General features: G+C 39.1%; 1 protein-coding gene across 13 annotated transcripts in view; it reads right to left on the bottom strand.

The window, feature by feature from the left end:
• Positions 1 to 23,580, bottom strand: part of arvcfb (ARVCF delta catenin family member b) — a 323,925-nt gene that overhangs the window by 44,542 nt on the left and 255,803 nt on the right. For all 13 annotated transcript variants that reach the window (XM_060843423.1, XM_060843416.1, XM_060843422.1 and 10 more), the window contains 3 exons: positions 15,750 to 15,867; positions 12,088 to 12,259; positions 8,181 to 8,252 (listed from right to left, as the gene is read on the bottom strand). In XM_060843423.1, the coding sequence (XP_060699406.1) occupies positions 8,181 to 8,252; positions 12,088 to 12,259; positions 15,750 to 15,867 (362 nt within the window). The remainder of the gene's footprint in view (positions 1 to 8,180; positions 8,253 to 12,087; positions 12,260 to 15,749; positions 15,868 to 23,580) is intronic.

Raw genomic sequence — 23,580 nt, 5'->3', positions numbered from 1 at the left:
ACTCCTTAAAATCTACCTCTTTAATTAAACTTTTGATCACCTGACCTAAGCCCCTCTCATATGGCTCAATCCAAGGGTTTTGTCTAATAATGATTCTGTGAAGCATCTTGGGAGATTCTGATGTTAAGGACATATCAGCAACATAGAACTGTTGATTCTATATTGCAGTGCTTCCACACATAATTGTATTAAGATACAGAAGCTGCAAATTCAGAAATGTTTCACAAGTATTTAGCAAACATATCCAATTTCCACCAGTGGAATTTATAACAAGTTCTAACCAAGACTTTCCAGGTTATGTCGAGCAGTCAGGTTAACAATGCTGAGCAGATTAAGACTCAAATTTCTGGTCACATGAATCTATCAAACAAAACTCTTTGCATGAATCCGCTTCAGATTATTAGGTCAGATTATTGAAAACTTGGCTAAAGGTTTTAAAGGACATAAATATAAATTTCTGCAAAAGCTCAGCACATCTGACAGCATCTGTGCAGAAAAATCAGAATTAACATTTTAGATCCAGTGACACTTCTTCGGAACTGGTTTTGAATAGATTTTAATGACAGCATTGAAAGATGAAAGAAAGGTAGAGAGGTTTCAGAAAGAATTCCAAGAGTTCAAGAGCAGCTGAAGACATGACTTGCAACAGTGGAATCATTAACTGCTGCACAGTGGCTCAGTGGTTAGCACAGGTTCAATTACAGCCTCAGGCTACTTTGTGTGGAGCTTGAACATTCTTCCAGTGTCTGTGTGAGTTTTCTCCCACAGTCCAAAGATGTGCAGGTTTGATGAATTGGCCATGCTAAATTGCCCTGAGTGTTCAGGGATGTGTAGGTTAGGTGCATTAGCCAGGGGTAAGTGTGGAGTAATAGGGTAGGAGAATGGGTCTGGGTAGGTTACTCTTCAGAGGCTGGTATGAGCTTGTTGGGCTGAAGGGCCTGTTTCTACACTGTAAGGGCTCTAATTTGTATGGATTCTAAAATCCAGCAGTCAGAATTGAGTGTGCTGATACTGAAGAGCTTTAAAACTGGAGGAAATTGAAAAGCCTTGGAGAGATTTGAAAAGAAGAATGAGAAATTTAAATGCAAGATTAATTGGAAGTCAATCTAAGTTAGTTAAAGTTAAAAAGCACACAACACCAGGTTTTCGTCCAGTGTCACCGAGATGTGATGATGTCACGGCAACCGCTGTAAGACATGTCAATGTCTCGACATGGTTACCACCATTACACGTGGGGCACCTCCCACCATGTACATGGTGAGCACTCATGTGACCTGGCAATATTGTCTCTCTCATACGCTGGAGCCAAGGCTGCCCTGAGACATGGTAAATTGGTGAGACCGAGCAGATGTTACAATAGATGAATGGACACTGCACAACAATACCAGTCAGGAGTGTTCTCTCCCAGTCGGGAACACTTCAATGGTCTGGGCCATTTGGCCTCAGACCTTCAGGTGACCATTCTCCAAGGTGGAGTTTGGGACAAGCAACAACACAGAGCGGTCAAGCAGGAGCCGATAAGCAAGTTCAGTACCCATGGGAATGGCCTCGACTAGGTCCTTGGGGTCATGTCACACCACAGGTGACCCCACTGCACTATACATACATAACATATGCACGCGAGTGCGCGCGCACACACACAAATTTATGGGATGCATTCATTTTTGCAGAACTACATTTTATTACTCAAAAACTGCATGATCCATGTAAAACTCTAAATTCCACTTTAGAAATAGAACCAGTCTAACTCAACATTGGAACACAGACAGACCTTACACTTTAAAGCATTGTCTGAGCTAAGATGGCACCTATTGTTCGGAAGGCTAGACCTTTCTTGAGAATGTAATTTAAAAGTAGTTCTGGGATTTATATATTAAATAACATCTTTACATATTAAAGATGAAAGACTTGGTCTAAAATTGTCTAATGCATCATCACATCTCCATGACACTGTACTCATTTGACAAGAAATTCTGTGTCTTATGATCTTATTCTCCACAACCACCTGAGGAAGAAGCAGCACTTCAAAAGCTAGCATTTCCAAATAAACTTGTTGGACTATAACCTGTTGTGTGATTTTTAACTTTGTCCACCCCAGGCCAACATCAGCACCAAGTCATAAGTCAGTTATTAGGAACTAAGCGCAAGTTATAGACATGATCAGAGATTTGAACAACCAGAGTTGCATGGGGCAGAACACAGACTACAATCTCAAAGCAAACCTGGTCAGCAGAACTGCGAGCAACAAAGGCATGTAAGCAAGGAACAGAAGATGATCATATCTGAAATCTAGACCTCCTTGGGTGTCGAGAAAAATACAGGGGAAGATTGAACAGAAAAACAAAGCTTTTGATTGTCACAAAGAATTCAACACCGCAGACAGTCTAGAGGAGTTATTGAAAGTACACGGATCATGTTAAAAAAAATCAATGATAGGGAAATGTGGGGGAAGGAGGGGGAAGAGGAGGGGGAGGGTTGGATGAGGGTACTGAGCTCAATGATTATCCATTATCATAATGAAGGGCACAGTAAGCTGGAGGGGTTGAATGGCCTGCTCTTGTTCTTATCTTATATACTTCTATGCAAGATTTCTCTGCATGGCCAAAGTCATCCCACTCCCCCCACCCCCCCAAACCAAGCCAATATCTTACACAGTATATTTTTGTCTTTGAGGACATTATGTTCCAGAGTCTGTTGTTACTCTAATGTTCTGGCATCTGTGGTCAACTCACACACAGTTGCCTCTGAAGTCTGACAAACACAACTTGTTCAGTAAATACAATCCTGCAATCCTTTCGGAAGGAAAAAAGGTTTCATCCTGAACTAGTGCAGAGTGTTTTCTTTTTGAAAATGGAAGATCAGCAGCAAGCATCCTTCCATCTCAGCTGGTTCTAAGCAGGCTTCCCTGCGCCCCAACAGATAAATACAGGAACCTTTTCAAAGCAGTCACTTTTCCAAAAAGGCCCAGCAGCAGACTGCAGCAAAGCAAGCATTATCACTGGTCATGTGACTTCTAGGAAACCTTGTTTAAAAATAATTTCGACATCGACAAAGAATTTTCAATGACCTCTTTTAAAAGAAAAGACACCAAGTGAATCCACAAAACTTTAAAAACACAAGTCCTCAAATAATATTAAATAAGTATCATGTTAAATGACAAACTGAATTTACAAGACAGACACCAAGGCACCATTCGTCATTTTTGTTTACCGAACAGTCATAAAATAAAAGGTAAATTTATTTAAATAATTTGATTCCACACAAAATGCCTGAACAAAAAAATTAAACTTTAATTTAGAAGAGATAATATCATCTGGTTTTGCAAGACAATTTTTTTTTTGGAATAATTCACTCTTCCCATGTTTAAAGTGTAATTACATTAACTAATTCTATAGTGTCTGGATGTTAAAATACTGGAACTTGTTGATTTAGGTAACTTCTGTGGCATTATTGGGTCAATTATGACAATATATTATACATTTAGAATCCCTACATTTTGGAAACAGGCCATTTGGCCCAACAAGCCAACATCAATCCTCTGAAGAGTAACCCACCCAGACCCATTCCCCATCCCTATTACTCTGCATTTACCCCCTGACTAATGCATCAAACTGACACACCCTTGAACATTATGGGCAATTTAGCATGGTCAATTCACCTAACCTGCACTTCTTTGGACGATGGGAGGAAACCGGAGCACCCGAAGGAACCCCACGCAGACACGGGGAGAATGTGCAAACTCCACACAGACAGTTGCTTAAGGCTGGAATCAAACCCGGGTCCCCAGGGCTGAGAGGCAGCAGTGCAAACCAATGAGCCCCATGCTGCCCGATGGCATTTCAAACAAATTCATCTTTAATTACAAAGTAAGGATAATTTCTTAAATTTTTGATAATCTTTCTTAACACCAATCAAAAACTGAAAGAACTGTGAATGCTGTAAATCAGAAACAAAAACAAAATTTCTGAGGCTTGCTGCAGTGGTCCAGCAAAGCTCAGCACAAACTGGAAGGACAGCACCTCATTTTCTGTTTGGGGACTCTGCAGCTTTCTAGACTTAATATTGCGTTCAATAATTTTAGGGCTTGAATTCTCCTTTGTCCTAGCCCCTAACCCCACACACCAGGCTTTGCTATCACAGCCTGCCATTACACACTACCTATTGTTCACCACTAACACTCTCTGTTAACAGCTATTTATTCTCCCAGCCAGATCATTATCCACTCCTCTGGATTAGTAGTGCTGGAAGAGCACAGCGGTTCAGGCAGCCTTGAGGAGCAGTAAAAATCGACGTTTTGGACAAAAGTCCTTCATCAGGAATACCTTGGGCTTTTATCCTAATCTATCTTTTATCCTTACCCCCTTACCCCACCCATCTGCATTTTCCAAGCTACAATCAGTTCTGCAGAAGGGTCACTGGACCAGAAACGTTTCCTCTAATTTCTCTTCACAGATGCTGCCAGACCAGCTAAGTTTTTCCAGCAACTTCTGTTTTTGTTTCTTAATATCAATATGTATTTATTTAGGACATCTTACTTCACTGCAGAGTTAATCCTCAATCAACTCCACACAGCTTAATTATGATGAAAGAACTGTACAAACTAAATTTACAACAGCTATCACCAGCTTTGGGTGGTAGAAAATACAGCACAAAAACACCATTTCCACATAATCTACTGCTTTCTACTTAAATTAAGCCATCTGGTCTGTTCCCATTATCAGACAGTCCCCCAGAATCTCAACATTACAGTGCAGAAGTCATGTCTGCATATCCTTTCATAACATTCTTCTGCCTTTCCCTCAATTTTGCTCATTTTTTTTCAGCTCATAGTCCAAACCAGCCTCAACTGCACCCAACAAACTTTAAATATGAATTTTGTCTCCTGTCATTATCACTGTTTTACATTAGTTAATGAAGTTTGCCATGTTAAACCAGTGTGTGAATTCTTTTAACTCAAGCGTTACCACCTCCCATAATTCCATTTGTGCCAATTCTAGCTTATGCGACTTATATACTGTGGGAATGTTGACTAAACACGATCAATTGTCACAACTTTATTAGATATCCCCTTAGCCATGATGTCTCATGTTAGTAAAAGGTCTCGCTTTTGAAATCTATCTTGATTATTATGCCATTTATCCCTGGCATCAGTCCAATGAACTTCTGACATTCTTTATATAATGACGCTGTGGCTGAAAGCATGCTAACTACAAGTTTTACATCCTATTCTTTTATTTCTGATTATTTAATATCCCTGCATATCAAATACTGATTCAACGGGCCTTTCACACCTGCAATTAAATCTGTAAAATCCTATTTTGACAGTTTCTGCGAAATGCTGGCTTTTGTTGACAATTGACGAATGGACGCCAAAATGATCTTCACTGGTAACTTGCTCTTTTAGGTTACAATAAGTGCTTTAAGCTTGCTTAAATTGTTATATTAGACAAAATCAATCATTCAGAACACAATACTGCCATAAGCATAGAAGACAGGAGCAGGAGTCGTCATTCAGCCCTTTGAACCTGCTTCGCCATTCATCATGATCATGGCTGATCATCCAACTCACTAGCCTAATCCTGCTTTTGCCCCATAACATTTGATCTCATTTGTCCCAAGTGCAATATCTAGCCGCCCTCTTGAATACATTCAATGTTTTGGCATCAACTACTTCCTGTGGTAATGAATACCACTGGCCTGCCACTCTTTCCATCCTAAATGGTTCACTCCAAATCCTCAGACTGTGACCCCTGGTTCTGGACAACCCACCATGGGAACATCCTCTCTGCATCTACCTGGTCTACTCTTGTTAGAATTTAAGGCTCCATGAAATCTCACCTCATTCATCTGAACTCCAACTAAACCAATCCTGACCTAGTCAACCTCTCCTCACACGTCAATCCTGCCATCTCTGGAACCAATTGCTGCACCTGCATGCTTATCTTCAGCAATTGGTGCACAAGCACACCCAGGTTCTCCTGCATACTTCCCGCTTCCAATTTACAGCCATTCAGGTAGTAATACATCATCTTGTTTTTACTTCCATAGTGAATAACCTCATATTTATCTAAAATATACTGCATCGATTTCCCCACTCACCCAACCTGTCCAGGTTATGCTGAAGGATCTCTGCATCCTCATAGTTCACCGTCCCACTCAAATTAGTATCATCTGCAAACTTTGAGATGTTACCTTTTGTGCTCTCATCCAAATCATCAATATATATTGTGAATAGCTGGGGTCTCAGCACCAATTTCTGTGACACCAAACTAGTTACTGCCTGCCAATTTGAAAAGGACCCATTAATTCCTATTCTTTGTTTCCTCTCTGCCAACCAGCTTTCTATCCATCTCAATACACTCCCCCAATCTCATGCTCTTTAATCTTGCACAATAATCACTTTGTCAAATGTTTTCTGAAAGTCCAAATATACCATATCGAATGATTCCCTTTTGTCAACTCTACTTGTTACATCTTCATAGAATTCCAAAAGATTTGTCAAGCATGATTTCCCATTCACAAATCCACGTTGGCAGTCTTATCCCATCCATGCTTTCTAAATGCTCCACGATAAAGCCCCTGACAATAAATTTGAAAATTTTCCCCACTACCAATGTTTGGCTTACCTTCCTTTTTGAATATTGGAGTGACATCAGCTACCCTCCAAATTGTAGGGACTGTTCCAGAGTCGAAAGAACCAGTTATTAGATTACTGTTTAGCAAGTTACTTTTCGAAAAGGAGAACTCAAAAAACATATTACTATTTAAAAATCAATTTTCTTGAGACCAAAGAAAACAAATCCACTACAGAAAGTGAACTCTTCAGTTTGTATGTTGCAAGCACAGGCTTGTGGAATACAGTCCATGCTCTGCTCTATATAGATCACTGAAGGTACATGTTGTTTGATTCCATCAGTCACCTGGCCTACAAACCTGATATTTATTGTATGATGTGATTTTGGCAATTGGTCAACACCGACTGAATAATCCCAAATGTATAAAGTTACACTAAAAGACAAGTTAAAATTATTGGGCAAAAATGCTGAGTAATGCTTGCAAGAAGTAACATACATTCAAAACAGGGATCCATTCTCCACAAATAAAAGAAGACATTCAAGCTTTGGATGAAGCTAATTACCAGAAACCTGGGGAACCTACACTTCCCATCACTTTTTCCATGTAATGCCTTGGCCAATCAGAGTCAACTTTCCAACTGATCAGCATGCTACCCTCCTGTGGAATAAATAGTTGTTCTCATATGTAATTCTTTATGATGAATCCAAGATGAAGCGCTTTGGAAATGTCATTTTTTAAAAATATTGTCTCACTATCTCGCTTAATCTGAGGTTTCACAAACCTTCTTGACTGTGTCGTCTATGGCACCCTTTCTACATGAAAACAGATGCAAGATATATTTGTTAAGAAATACAAATAACCTCTGCTTCCACAAATAGCCTATATTTTTGGTTCTAAAGATGACTTACACAAGATGATTTACACCTTTGTTACTTGTCTGCATGCTCCAAGTATTGATAAAATCACCTTTGTATTTTTAGTGGTTTTGCTTGCCAATGTGTTTTCATACCCTCCTTCTGATTTCATAATTTTATTTTAAATTCATCCTTCCTTCTCCAGGCTTTCTGCATGAGGAGTCCTCAGTTTCAGTCATAAGCATTCCTTTTCTCTTCATAGTCTACTATAAGATTTTTGGCATCGAAGAGGGTTCTGGTTTTGTTAATTACAATTTGATCAGTTTAATGATCTGGCTTAAAGGAAACATATGCACACTATCACATTCAAATGTCGCTTTGTTATTTGCAAATTCAATTGATGTTCTTCTAAATAAAAGTAGCTGGAAATGCTAAATTGTCTTCTCGTTAATACAAAAACTAACAGCATTGTAGAACTGTGTACAAAAAGATTCAAGTGTGCAATGCTTTACCTTCTATATTCAAACTATTTCAGCAATGTAGTTCAAAGAAATACTTCAGATTACATACGAAAGTCAAAATTTCTTTCCTAATGAAGTTCAGAACACACATATTGCTGAACTCCATTTTCAGAATGGCTTAGAAACCTTTATCTGCTGTACAAAATAGGGGGAAAAGAATGAGAAACAATTGAAATGGATTTCTAGCAGGCACAACAATGTCAGATATTTCAGCATACATACAATTTACCTTGCACTGGTTCTGTACGCTTTGGCAAGTCCAAAGTATCAAAATTTTTGTCAGCATCTGCATTTCTTTTACCTGAGCAAGGAAAAGATAAGCAAAGAAAGGCAGTTAGCAGACTGATGTCATTTTAGAGACCATTCATAAGAGTAATTAATATATTTTCAATTCAAAACACCAGGTCTAATCAATACTAAAAAGTTCAATAAATCCTGTGCAAAGGATTACATTACATTCACTATTTCATGTTAAAACTCGATGTTTTGAGAGTAGGCCTTGAGCCAGTTCTGCTGTTCAATTAGAACATGATTTATTTCTATTTCAATGCAATTTACTTACCATTGCTCCTCAATAAATTTACCCAACAATCAAACTTAATCTTGAAATGCTCATTCAACTTGATCTCAAAAAGCACTGGGATTGCAAGAGGTGGTGAAATGAAGTACTGCCACAAATAATCCCTCCTAACTCACTAAAAGACATTCTACCATTGACAAAAGCAAATTACCCGGATGCTGGAATCTGAAACCAAAAGAGAAAATGCTGAAAGATCTCAGCAGATCTGACAGCATCTGTAAGGAGAGAAAAGAATTGACGTTTTGAGTCTAACTGACCCTTTGACTCAAACTGTCAGCTCTTTTCTCTCCTTACAGATGTTGCCAAACCTGCTGAGATTTTCCAGCATTTTTTTTGGTTTCTACCATTGACAAAGTTCGAAAGAGAAGTGGAATGGAATACTTGCCTGGATGCGGGAAGCTCCAACTCAAGAAATTAGGCACTATTCAAGACAAAGCAGTCAACTTGATTGACATTTGATCCAACAGCTCCAATGTACTCCCTTCCATATTTTGAGATGTTATACCTAGTACTCTAAATTGAGTCTAACTAGGGAATTATGTAACTAACATAACTTAATCTTTTTTGCTGTACAGTCCCTATGCCTCAATGAGCTCTGCAATGGATAAGGCCAGACATGAAGCAGGTGGTGTTTGAATCGAGTAGATGAGTATGTTTGAGGTTTGTGCACTTTTGTGTGATGCCTCAAATTCACCTCTTTCCAGAACCCGAATTATCTCCATGTTTGAGTGCCTTACTGAATAAGTCTTCACCATTGTGGTTCGACCCAAGCCAAGGTCTCCCATTAGTCAGCATATATACTTGAGCTATTTAGCAACGTTTTGAGGACATTTATAAAGTCTTCCTGATGTCTTCCCAAGAGTCTCCTGTCATGGATTTATTCAGAGCAGATCAACATTCCCTGTAGTTGTTTTTTCCGCTGTGCAGACCTTGAAGGTCTGTGCATGGCAGCAACATCTGGAAGTGGAAGCCATTCATTGGCATGTTAATTGAAAAGTGGAACTCCACAGTGCCTGCATGACCACATAACTTAGAGGAAACATTATTTGATAGTCTGGTGTCATGTATATGAACCAAACTGCCAATGGAGCATGCTTCGAGTTGAAAGTTATTGGGAGAAAAAATAATGTGAAGTTGAGGCCACAGTCAGAATGGCCCACTCCTGCTCCTAATTTGGATGCACATTTGAACGATTAGCCAGTCAATGCTGGGCAAGTTGACATCGTAGAGAACATTTGCTGTTGGCCCACATTTCTCGCCGCTGAATTTAGAGAATCTTGCAAAAGGCACCATAGGCAGTACATCGCAAGTACTCTAAGGTGCCCAACATAGGTTGTCTTAGTCATTCAGGTATATCGGAAGAGAGAGATCACTGTTGCCTCTTAAACGGTGACCTTGGTTCTAGATTTATAATTGTCACCTTCAGAAATCTTTTCCTCAGTTGGCTGATGGTTGAGCTGCCTTGTTGGAGGTGAAGAATTTAATTGTCTAGGTAAGCTTCCATCCAGAGAAGGCTCCCAAGATAAGGAAAATTGCCCATGCTTTCCGCATTAAAGTATGATATTAATTCATATCGTAATATATTTCAATCACTTCAACGGTATTCCAATAGCACATCAACAGGAAATAAATCAAGAGCAAATGGAGATTTAACAGAAGCATTGGAGTAGTAGTCACTGAACTCTGAAAACTTCGCACCAATTAGGTAATGGCTGATCATCTACCTCAAAAAGTTACTTAATCACAGTATCCTCATAACTTTGGCATCTTAGTGTCCAGAAACCTATCAATTTCTGTCTTCACAAGCTCAATAATTGAACTTCCAGAGCCCTCTTGGATAGAGGTTTCCAAAGGTTCACCACTCTCACAAATGAAACATTCCCTCTCATTTCAATCTTAAGCAGCCTTCTCTTTATTCTGGGATAAGTTTGGTGAACCCTGGTTACATTGCCTCTCTGGAAAGTACATCCTTTCTTAAACAAGGAGACCAGAAGTACTCCATACTCCAAGTGAAATCTCACTAAGACTCCACAGAAGTATAACAAGGAACCTTTAGTTCTATTCACAATAGAGGGCAATATACCATTTGCCTCCCTAATTCCTTGGAGGATGTGAAATCTAAACTTTAGTGACACATAAGCAAGTCCCTTCGGTTATCAGTTCTTCCCTGCCTCCCACCATTTCAGTATTACTGTTTCTTTCTGCTTTCCTACCAAACAATTGTTGCTATTTCATATTTGTTCACAATGTATTCCACCTGCCAGGTTTTTCTGCATTGAAATAGCCTGGGGAAGCCACCTTGAAGCCTCTTTGCTTTCTCCTTTAACTCACATTCCCATCCAATTTTCTGTTATCAGCAAATTTGGATATGTCACATTTGGTGCCACATTCAAATCAATGAATTGTGAACACTTAAGTCCTAAAAATTTATCCTTGTCGAACCCCACAAGAAAGAATCTGCTATCCTGAGAATGACCAATTTATTTCCAGTCTCTGCTTTGGTATGTTCACTAATTCTCAATCCATACTACATGCTCCAATTTTGTTTATCAACTCTAGTGTAGGGCCTTTCAAAATCCAAATATATCACATCCATTGCTTACCCTTTATCTGTGCAACAAGTGACATTCTCAAAAAAAAACGATAGGTTTGTCAAAAATGATATCCCTTTTATAAACCTTCATTAATTGTCTGATCATATTATTTTCTAACACTCTGCCTATCATAACCTTCATAATAGACTTCTACACTTTCTATTTTACAAATGTCAAAACAAAAGTCTCCATTCTTTCCTTCAAAAGAAAACCAAAAGCAGACTTACCTTGATTAAACCATTCCTCTAAATGGAGAAACAGCAGCCAAGAAAAGTATAGAGAAGAAAGGAATAGTCAAATCGGACATGAAAAGTAGCAAAATTCACTAAATCAGAAAACACAATTTCTCTCCTTATCTGCCTCACTGTGCTCTTTTTAATATTGCCATAAGGACTTGCTTTTTGTCAGGTCATTAAGATCATATAATGTATCAAGCTATTTCTAATCCCACTTGTGTTTTATCAGTTTGAGAGCTTGATGATCAAGATGAAAATCAAGAACAAAACACTGACAAACTGCTTATTTAATACCAATCATTATTAAAACCACGATGGAATATAACACTCTCTGCTAGATGATCCATGTGGCACTACTCAAAACACTGTTTGGCCATTACACACAATTACATGCATTCACTAGAAAGGCAGGCAATGAAAATGAGAGGACATGAGATAAAGCAGGAGAGGGGGGTTGGGTGTCTGGCCTAGTTAAGATGACTTCAAGGTTTCACGTTTCAACACAATCTTTTAAAAAAAAACTTGCTGAAATATTTCAGATCTCAATTCAGATACAACAGTGAACTATTCTTTCTTTGCAATGAAAAAGCAAATTTTATCATCCATAGCAATCAGATATTATGGTAATTCAACTCTCATTAATTGTACAAGAATAGTGACATGAAGGTAATACTCTCACATTACATGCTGCAAGTTAATTCTAGATTTTTGCTGTCATGGAATTACCTTTTGCCTTCTTTCCACCGAAGCAACCAGAATCATCTTTTTTCTTCTTCTGAGTGCTTCCTGTTCCAGTTTGTTGGTCAGTTACTGGTTCTCTAAATTTATCAGCGCCAGGTACTTCTCTGTGCACTTGATAGGAGAGGTTTCTCATAATGCATACACAATTCTCAACTGACTATTAAACAAAGACAATTAAATTTCCATCAGAAACTTAAAGCAATACATTTCAACTGGATTGATACTGCCATTGCTATTTCCTCACAGAACCTTCATAACGTGAAAACAAAAAAAACTTGTTATTCCAACAATCAACCCAGTTCCAAAAGTTGAGGCCAGTACCAAATATTCCACACCATCTGGTAACCTTGGTCATATAATTTTGTGAAATAAATATTCGGTAACTTTAATTCTGTTTGTTTTGTTCATTAAATGGGCAAGAACAGAGTTCCGGTGATAATGACAACTCATTGAGCTTGTTAATGAACTAACCGTTCTAAAGATTTGAACTTTCTACTGAAGTCAAAAATTGGTTTAACGGAATGGTTTCTGGTCATGGCCACATAAGAGGTTTCCTTTCCAATAAAAATGCTTATTACCTAAGTGTGCATTGGACCTTGGGCTGTTATCTCATTTCCACATTTTCCTTTTTGGAGTGAAGTTGAAGTATCTTCATGCAGACTTCCTGACAAGCATTACTCATTTCATCTAATGAACAACATTTTACGTAAGCTTGTTGTTTTTTTCCCTACTGAAAAAGTGGAAGAATTTTGAGCCTCCAATAGTGGGTACTTTTATATAGCTGTCAACAAAACTGAACTACTAATGCAAGTTCCATGACGATGCCAACATGAGCTGGGGGTGAGCTGCATGCTCTGTTGCTTTAATGCTATAGGTGCCACTGTTCACCTATATTTTCTTTTCAAGGACTTAGTGTTTTTTTTTATATGTTAAGTACTGAGTATATCAAAATGTAATACATGCTTCAGTTCAATTACGTTAATTCAAATTATGTTAACTATCCATCTAAGCTGTCATTTCAAATTTTGAGACTATAAATTGCCTTTCTCAAAACTGAAAGTCATACAATCTTTTTGTTGTAATTTTCCTGCATTGTTATGATCAGCTTTTCTACAACATGGTTGGAATCTATAGCAGCGAATCTTTTCAATCCAAACTGACACTTCATTATTCCTGCACAGCCACAGTGCTGCAAAAGTAACACTCAATTCGTTCCACTGCACCATCTATAACACTTTCTCAATTAGCTTTCCTGCTGTCTTGAAAGTAGTGATGTAACTGGAGGCACAATCCCATGGATGTCAGTTATCTTCTCACACAACACATTTAGGTCATTTAGGACTTATAAATTTTATCAATGTTGAAAGGATATTGCACTCTAAGGCTTCACACTTGGTCTTTCATAACATACAATAAATTTCTCTCCAACTCGGTTTTGCTTACCTTCAATCAAATAGGGTCAGTTTCTTTTGATATCAACTTTTAATTTTCAATAAGGGATTCAAGTTGTTCCCAAATTGAAGTAACAGAAATTTGAAAACTAGAAGTATTTTAATGGAGACTGCAAATCTCTGGTTGCTTAGTAATCGCTAAAGATAACAAGCCTTCAGTATGAATAATGGCAAAGTCAATCAAACACAACAGCCTACAATCAGAGAGCTGCTAGCATTACAACAGTTCCACTTTGGTCTGGAACATAGCTGTTTCCATGAATAAGCAGGAATTAACCCAAAGAAGGGTGAAATAATTGTCCTGTTATTCTTAGTAACAGTTACAAAAACTTTGAAAGGCAAGCACAACCACTGTGTTTTTATGAGCTTGATTGATATTTCACATTTGAATGGGTGATTGTGATTTACATTACATTGTAATGAATTCCTTTGTTGTGTTAATTTGTGCTCTAGGAGCCAGTATACTGACTATTGTTACATTTAGGGCCACAAACAGTTCCAAGGTTGCTGCATTTGACTGTTCAAATGTATTAGTTGCATGCAATTTTATAATCGTAGAAGAGATTTGGCAAGGATTTCAATTGATCACTCAGGACAGTTTGGAAGGTTGTGAGGTTCAAAGCTGACAGGTAGAGAGACTAGAAGACTTGCAAAAGAGCAAGAGAGATAGGAAGAGTGAAGGAGACTGTTAGCATGGACTACTGTTAGCTGTGCTTATACAGAAGCATTAGACAACTGAACTACTTGGGTTCGACATAGTTGGTGCTCAGAGAAATCTTAGGAGTTGTGAAGGGCTCAAAAGCAGCTAGTAAATAAATTAATGGTTCAGTACAGCAGGGACTAGGAATTTAAGGTCCAGAGGCAGTATATTCTTTGTGCAGCTGTGCAAGATTGAACTTAGGAAACATCGAGGGGCAGTACTAGCTGGGTGAAGCTTGCTGTTTGCGGAATGTTGGAGTTGTACATGTGACAAAGAACAGTTTCCAGGAATGGAAAATGGGTCACCAAAATGTGAGCAGTCAGTGAAGTGGCTCATGACAGAGATGTGTTTGAGGTAGTTTCAAGACAAGGCCACTGAATAGAAAGAATTGGGTTTGAATGAAATTTAGTAACCCACAGCGTCAAATGAGATTTGGGGTGATTACTGAGAAATCTGTGGAATCCGTTTGATCACATTTACTATTTCATGTGCTCTGTGGGTGTTTAGCCATTATTTTTCTGTTTGTCATATTTGCCTCATGCTAAAGGTGGGACATTACTGTGTAAGTTATATCCAAGTTTCCACAGTCTAAATGTTATTTTTCAGTAATCTTTGCAAATTTGTTTGATCGAGTTTCATTTATCAAAAGCTAGTTGCACTTTGCTGACAAAAGAAACTCAGTCATTTTTAAGCACTAAACCAAACATGGTCTAAAGTCCATATGATTGGCCATATCACCATGCTCCTCGGATGCCACCCGACCTGCTGTGCTTTTCCAGCAACGCACTCTTGACTCTGATCGCCAGCACCTGCAGACCTCACTTCTCCATATCACTATGTTGGTTGAATTTAAAATTTGTTTGAACCAGTGGAGAAACAAACTGGAAAGGAATCGGTGCAACTTCCCAAATCTTGTAACAATGGTAATATTTGATCATAAATATAGTCTTGCTTAAAGAAAAGATTTAGAAACTTCAGCTGCAGAGCTCACCTCAGCTACTAAACCGTTGTGCAGACAGACCTATAGAGACTGAGGTAACTCATCCTACTTGTGCTTACATTGCTTACTTGTTGGTTTGTGCTTTTCAAATTTTGAGGAAAACGAGATTTAGTAAAGGTTCTCTACCACAATCTTGTCTCACTGGTATACAAACAATTAGTTAGCATCAAATATTTAAATTTCGGTATTGCTGTAAAAAGACATTTTGTTAAAACTTTTTGTCTTGCACACAGATAAACAATAAAGGCAAAGCAACATTTACATTTATAGGAGACTGGTTGGCAAAAGGACTCTGATTGTACAAGCATGGTTGTGGAAAAAGCATTGAGAATTGACAGTTAAATGCCAAGTTTCATTTAAATTTTAAACCAGGCAGGTTGACCCTGACTGATCAGCACAACACTGAGACAATGCAACCCAAGACAATGAAAAGATTGGACGTGTGACCTGAAAGAACATACAATTTTAATCATGCAGAAAGAGGAATGTATGTTACCTTTCGGTCCATGTCTTTCTTGCCCACTGCTGATTGCAGTGCGTGCAGGAGTGCATCTACCAAACCCTCGCATTCCCGGAGTCTTCTACGGGCATCACTTCCATCGGAACTAACATTTCTACCAAGTGAAAGAAAAGTAACAGAAAATTGGAACAAAAAGCTTTCCTTACACATCCAAGGTTAAAACATTGCCAATTTTTCAACCCTTGCGTTTAAATATGTTTGAATGATAGACCTGAAAATAGTCAGGTTTGCAAACTTCATTCCATCCTTTCATTATTGGAAACAATTACTACAACAGCGGCAAAGTCAGAACATTTGGACAAAAAAGGCAGAGAAGGTATAAACAGTACATGCGAGTTCTCAAGTAATGAAATTCTACAGGAATATAATCATTAAACAAGGATATCAGTACAATTTGCAGCAGTGCTTTCTCTTTGAATGTACAATTGCTAAAGAAATGGTTCAGTTCTTCAGCTGTTGGCCCTTTTGTTTAAATTTGCTGAGGAAGGAGAACTAATTCAATGATCTCCCCTGCTGGTATGACATAACCATCTCAAAATTTTTATTGCAGAAGTTGTAAGACTATAACAAGGTAACGTTGCTAATTCCAGTTGGAATTGGAGAAAATCAATTTCATCTGGAGCAATGGCGTAACACAAATAGTCCCAGTAATGCAGAGAGCATAGAAAAGTTTTGATGGTCATTCTCGACTTCTGCTGAGAAATTAGTGTGCAGGATTCAGGTAAGAATAGGCTGGGGCACAGTTGCAATGAATGTCCCAAAGCCAGCATTGGCCAAATGAAAAGTTATTGGGAAACACTTCAGATCAAGCCATCACTAAACAATCACTAAGAAAATCTTAACTCTAATTGAAAATGTACTTCATGAGACATATAAGCCTGTAACAATGGGAATGAAAGCTTGAAATTTGCATTTAAAGTAGTCCAGAAAAACCAGAAATAAAAATCTCAGCTGCTTAGCAGCATTACTTCTAAGTTCCTTGTTCTCCAAGTACCAGTTTATTTCCCTTTTATAACTATTTATGGAATCAACTTTTCAGGCAAAGCATTCCAGATAAGAATTAAACTGAAAAAAAATTTCTCTCTGCTCCTTTATTTTTTTGGCTTGATTTTTCATTTAAGAATACTCAACAACAGGAATAGTTCTTTTATCCATCAATTTTATAAAATCTTCCAAAGAAAACATGTATTGAATCACCCTTTAATCTGTTTCAGCAGAACTGCTGTAACTTTACCAGCACAGTACAGTACAGGCCCTTCGCCCTATGATGCCATGCCAAGCATTTATCCTAATCTAAGATCAACCTAACCTGAGCACCCCTCAATTTACTGCTGTCCATGTGCTTTTCCAGCAATCGCTTAAATGTCCCTTATGTCTGACTCTACTACCATCGCTGGCAGTGCATTCCACCACTCTCTGCGTAAAAAAACCTACTTCTGACATCTCCCTTATACCTTTCTCCAATCACCTTAAAATTATGATCCCTCGTAACAGCCATTTCTGCCCTGGGCCAAGGTCTCTGGCTATCTAGGCGAAAGTGAGGACTGCAGATTAGAATCAAGATTAGAGTGGTGCTGGAAAATCACAGGTCTGGCAGCATCCGAGGAGCAGCAATATTGACGTTTCGGGCAGGAGCCCTTCATCAGGAATGAACGAACTTGAACATCTCTGGTTATCTGCTCTACTGATGCCTCATTATCTTGTACACCTCTATCAAGTCACCTTTCTTCCTTCTTCTCTCCAGTGTGAAAAGCCCTATCTCACTTATGAAGAGACTCGCCCTCCAATCCAGGCAACATTCTGGTAAATCTCCTCTGCATGCTCTCGAAAGCATCAACATCCTTCCTTATAACGAGTCAACCAGAACTGGTCACAATATTCTAAGTGTGGTCAAATCAGGGCTGAGAGAGCTGCACCATAATGATGCAGCTCCTAAACTCGATCCCCAGTTAATGAAAGCCAAAACACTATAGGCCTTCTTAACAACCCTATCAACTTGGGTGGCAACTTTGAGGGATGTATGTGGACACCAAGATCCCGATGTTCCTCCACACTGCCAAGAATCCGGTCTTTAATCCTGATTCAGCATTCAAATTCAACCTTCCAAAATGAATCACGTCGTATTTATCCAGGTTGAACTCCATCTGCCAGTTCTGCTTCCTGTCAATGTCCTGTTGTAGCCTGCAACAGCCCTCAACACTATCCACTACATCACTGACCTTTGTGTCATTGGCAAAATTACCAAATCACCCTTCACTTCTTCATCCAAGTCACTGATAAAAACTCAAAGAGCAGAGGCTCAAGGATAGATCCCTGAAGGACACCACTGGTCACTGACCTCCAAGCGGAATATTTTCCATCCACTACTACTCGCTGTCTTTTTGGCCAGCCAATTCTGTATCCAAACAGCCAAATTTCCCTGTATCCCATACCTCCTATCTTTCTGAATTAGTCTATCAGGGGAACGTTATCAAATGCCTTACTGAAATCCATATACTCCACATCCACTGCTCAACCTTCATCAACTTATCTCAACACATCCTCAAAGAACTCAATAAGGTTTGAGGGGCAAAACCTGCCTTCACAAAGCTATACTGACTATCTTTAATCAAACTATGTTATTCCAAATAGTCAAAGATCCTATCTCTCAGAATCCTTTCCGGTACCTTACTTACCACAAACGTAAGACTGACTGGTCTGTAATTCCAGGGATTTCCCTACTCCCTTTCTGTACTCATAATTGAAGTCCTTTAGGCCTGATTACATCCTAGAAACCAACCACTTCCATTCCTAATGCCGTAAGATCTTTTATTAACTCTTGCATCTGGGTGGAACATTCTTCAAAGAGACGGTGCAGACTTGATGGGCTGAATGGCCTCTATCTGCTCTATAGAGATTGTCCGATTTCCTGATAATTGTAAAGTCGTGTTTGTACACTGATTACTCAAACTCACCTCAGTGCAATACCAACTAGTTCCATTGCATATAAATGTACTTGTCACATTTTCCATTTATCATGAATGCCCAATGACAAGACTGATTAGTTCCACATAGTTTTATGGTTGAGACTCTTAATACAGGAACCACATTGAGAATATCAATTGCTGCATAGGAACTATTAAAAATGTTTGTTATCTGGGATCTAAAATCAGGTGAGGGACTTCCTTTCCTCAAACTCAGAAGTCTGATCAACAGCAAACATATTCTAATACTACTGGAGAATTGGATTCGACTGTCAATAGCTTGGTCAAGAATCCAATGCTTTGGCATTACAGCTACTCAGCTGGTTAGCTTCGTTTCATCTCAGGATCAGTTTAACTCCAAAATTCTGAGACAAAAAGCTACTGATGCGACTCCTCTCAGCTGGAAAGGATACAGCATTGACAGTGATCTGGGAAGAGGTCAACAGATGAACCCTCAGTTTGAGAATAATTTGCAGGGGTCCCAAGTAGATTGTAGAAAATGACAAAATAAACTGAAAACAAGTACTGTTTTATAGAAGTTGCAAGGAAAGCTGCTTGTTCCAACTTTATGTCCACTTCGTTCATACAGTGACTCCATTGTTCCTAACACAAGGCTTTTGTCTAATTTATGCATATAAATGCTCACTGCCTAACAATCAGTGACCTCAAATATTTGCTTTTAGGAGTATGAAGTAATGTTGATTCACTTTTGCTTCCAGCACTTCGGCCCCAGGCCAGATATGTGTCACATTTCTGAGATTCGAAGAGAGAGATCCCATAGTAGAGATACAGTTAGTGTCAAATAGGCTCCCGACATAATATTAACTTTCACGCTGTTCTCATCTTTGTCCCAGTATGTCTTTACACCCATTTTATGTTGTGCAAACAGAATGGATTTAGGGCATTAGATTTTAAATTTCTTCAAAAAAGATAAAATGTCCAATCAAGAATTGCAAATGGTTAGAATCCTGATCCATGATAACTATTTTCTTAAATCCTCAAAGCCTTCAATATTTGAACCTCAACTTTTTCTGCAAACCCTGTTCATTTTCACAAAATCAACAACGATGTTGGCACACAGTGTTGATTGTTTTCGGAGGTTAGATTTGTAGGATGCATCCCGATAAAGAAACTTGAAGTGTGCACAGATCCACATTCTTTTTCTATTCTTCTCTTCCTGGTTATCTGAACCAGATCAACAATTACATTCCTGTGATGGAAATTAGTGTCATATTTTTTGACTTAATTTTTGTTCTCCTTATTTGTATTTTGCTATATTCTTTCATTCTTCCTCTATTCTTGCCCAATTTCCTTTTTGACTTTGCCATTATATACTCCCTCAGCTTACTGCAGTACTGAATTCCTGGTACCTGATGTAAGCTTCCTCTGCCCGCTTCTTGAAATCTCAGGGATTCATCATTTAGCTACCTCACCCTTTTCTTTTGTGGAAAGGTATTCTGAACTCTTTGAAACTTGCCCTCGAAGTCCTCCTCTAGAGCAGAGTAGTGTTGGAAAAGCACAGTGGGTCAGGCAGCATCCGAAGAACAGGAAAATCGACGTTTTGAGCAAAAAAAAAAGACCTTGGAGTTTGGGGTGAGAGGGGAAAGATATAAAAGAGACCTTAGGGGCAACCTTTTCACGCAGTGGGTGGTATGTGTATGGAATGAGCTGCCAGAGGACATGGTGGAGGTTGGTACAATTGCAACATTTAAAAGGCATCTGGATGGGTATATGAATATGAAGGGATTGGAGGGATATGGGCTGGGTACTGGCAGGTGGGACTAGATTGGGTTGGGATATCTGGTCGGCATGGACAAGTTGGACTGAGAGGTCTGTTTTGTGCTATACATCTCTATAAACTCTATAAAGAAGGGTAAACATTCCATTAGTCTCCGTGATTAATTGCTGCACCAATGTACTAGCTTTCTGTTAAATGTGCAAATACCCGCAATTCCGTGTTGCGGCTTTCTGCACTTTCATTTAAATAATTTCTCCCTTCTGAAATTAACAACTTCACATTTTCCCACATTATTCACTATTTGCCAACTTTATCTTTCAAGATCTGTCTGTAATGTGTTCAGACAAGAATGTAAGAAATAGGAGTAGGTGTAGGCCATTGGCCCATCAAGCCTGCTCCACCATTCATGATGATCACAGCTGATCTTGTCATGGACTCAGCTCCACTTACCCACCCGCTCACCATAACTCTTAATTCCCTTACATACAAAAATCTACTTTTGCTTTAAAACATCGAATGAAGTGGCTTCAACTGCTTCACCAGGCAGGGATTTCTCATGGATCCACAACTCCTTGGGTGAAGTAGTCCCTCTTCAACTCAGCCTAAATCTGCTCTCCCTAACTTTGAGGCTCTGCTCCACATTCTAATTTCACTTGGCAATGGAAACAACCTTCCCATCTATCCCATTCATGATTGTGTGTGGTTTGTAGAAGACCCCGCTCTCATTTTCTAAATTCCGTTGTGTAGTCCCAGATTACTCAATCTCTCCTTTTAAGCCAACCCCCTCAATTCCAGATTCAACCAAGTGAACCTTCTCTGCTACCCCTCCAATGTTGGCCCATCCTTTCTTAAGGAAGGAGATCAAAAGTGTACACAGTATTCCAGGTATCCCTCCTGCAACTTGCCTTTCTAACTACTTTTGTGTCATCTGCAAATTTGGCTATACTACATTTGTTTCCTTCCTCCAAGACATTAATATATATTGTAAACAGCAACAGGCCCAGCACTGATCCCTGTGAAACCCAACTGGTTACAGGTTACCAACCTTACCGCACTCGTGGTTTCCTGAATGTTAGTCAATTCTCTAGCCATGCCAATATATTATACAACCTTTTCCTTTTGTTACCTTGTCATACAATACTTAACTTTACGGCCATTTCCTTGTTCCCCATAATATCTCCTCAGATTCATGTTCTAAGTGGCTGATGTTCATTTTACTCCTTTCTTCATTTTCTTTGCCCTATTAAAAAATCTTATTGCCAGTTTTTATATTCCTCACTAGTTTGTCCTCAGGTTCACTTTTACTGTTGTACTTTTGAGCTTTTGTTTACTGGGGTGTAGGTTTGCTCGCTGAGCTGTAGGTTTGATATCCAGACGTTTCATTACCTGGCTAGGTAACATCATCAGTGGCGACCTCCAAGTGAAGCGAAGCTGTTGTCTCCTGCTTTCTATTTATATCTTTGCCCTGGAAGGGGTTCCAGGGGTTTGTGGTGATGTCATTTCCTGTTAGTTTTCTGAGGGGTTGATAGATGGTATCTAGATCTTTGTGCTTGTTTATGGCATTGTGGTTGGAGTGCCAGGCCTCTAGGAATTCTCTGGCATGTCTTTGCTTAGCCTGTCCCAGGATAGATGTGTTGTCCCAGTCGAAATGGTGGTTTTTTTAATCCGTGTGTAGGCTATGAGGGAGAGGGGGTCTTGGCTTTTTGTGGCTAGCTGGTGTTCATGTATCCTGGTGGCTAACTTTCTTCCTATTTGTCCTACGTAGTGTTTGTGGCAGTCCTTGCATGGAATTTTATAGATGACGTTGGTTTTGTCCATGGGTTGTGCTGGGTATTTTAAGTTTGTTAGTTTTTGTTTGAGTGTGTTGGTGGGTTTATGTGCTACTAGGATTCAGAGGGGTCTCAGTAGTCTGGTAGTCATTTCTGAAACTTCTTTGATATATGCTAAGGTGGTTAGAGTTTCTGGCTGTGTTTTGTCTGCTTGCTGTGGTTTGTTCTTGAGGAATCTGTGCACTGTGTTTTTTGAGTATCCATTCTTCTTGAATACATCGTATAGGTGGTTCTCCTCTGTTTTTCGGTTCGTCTGTGCTGCAGTGTGTGGTGGCACGTTGGACTAGTGTTCTGATACAGCTTCGTTTGTGTGTGTTGGGATGGTTGCTGGTGTAGTTGAGTATTTGGTCAGTGTTTGTCGGTTTTCTGTATACGCAGGTTTGTAATTCTCCCTTGTCCTTTCTTTCTACTGTGACATCCAGAAATGCGAGTTTGTTGTCAGTTTCTTCCTCCTTGGTGAACTTTATGCCTGTGAGGGTTTGTTGATGTTAAATGTCTCTTCTGTCTTGTTTCGTTTTGTGATGACAAAGGTGTCATCTATGTAGCGAACCCAGATTTTTGGTTTGATGATTGGTAGGGCTGTTTGTTCTAGCCGTTGCATTACCGCTTCTGCTATGAATGCTTTTTGTTTACTGTATTCTGAAATTATGCCAATTTTTAGGGCTACCACTGACTTCTGCCTCCTTATTTGGTTTTTCTTTCAACTTAATACTGTCCTTAACTTCCTTGGTCAATCATGGTTAGTTAATCCTTCTCTGAACAGTCTTTCCTCCTCACTGGGGTAGAATTTTGCTGAGAGTCATGTCTGACCTCCCTGAATGTCTCCCATTGCTTGCTTCCTGTCTTTCCTGCCTATCTATCATGTCCACTTTAGCTAACTCTATCCTCATTTCAATGTAATTCTCTTTATTTAAATTAAACACTGTTATTTTTCACACTCAAACTGAATATTAAATGCTACCATGTTACGATCACTACTTCTGAGGAGATCTTTTACAGAGGTCATTTATTAAACCTGCTTCATTACCCAACACCAGTCCCAGAACGTCCCGTTCATGTTATTATTCTTTAATATAGTCAGGAGTTTTTTTTGACAGAATGGAAAGAGGTGCTCATCTGTTTCGTATACAATTGGATGCGTGTTGCCCCTTTAAGATAGAAGATCAGATAACCCAGAAGTGCGAGCTAAGTCAGCAGCCTAAGATCGACTGTGGAGCTGAAATAATTTATTCCCTGTTCAGATTTATCTTCTGTCTACCTAGCATTGCATTTCTGGT

The sequence above is a fragment of the Hemiscyllium ocellatum genome, chromosome 24 (assembly GCF_020745735.1).
Source record: "Hemiscyllium ocellatum isolate sHemOce1 chromosome 24, sHemOce1.pat.X.cur, whole genome shotgun sequence".
In the NCBI taxonomy this organism is placed as follows: domain Eukaryota; kingdom Metazoa; phylum Chordata; class Chondrichthyes; order Orectolobiformes; family Hemiscylliidae; genus Hemiscyllium; species Hemiscyllium ocellatum.
Note: the sequence above shows the minus strand (reverse complement) of the source record. Positions and strands in the feature narration are given on the sequence as shown.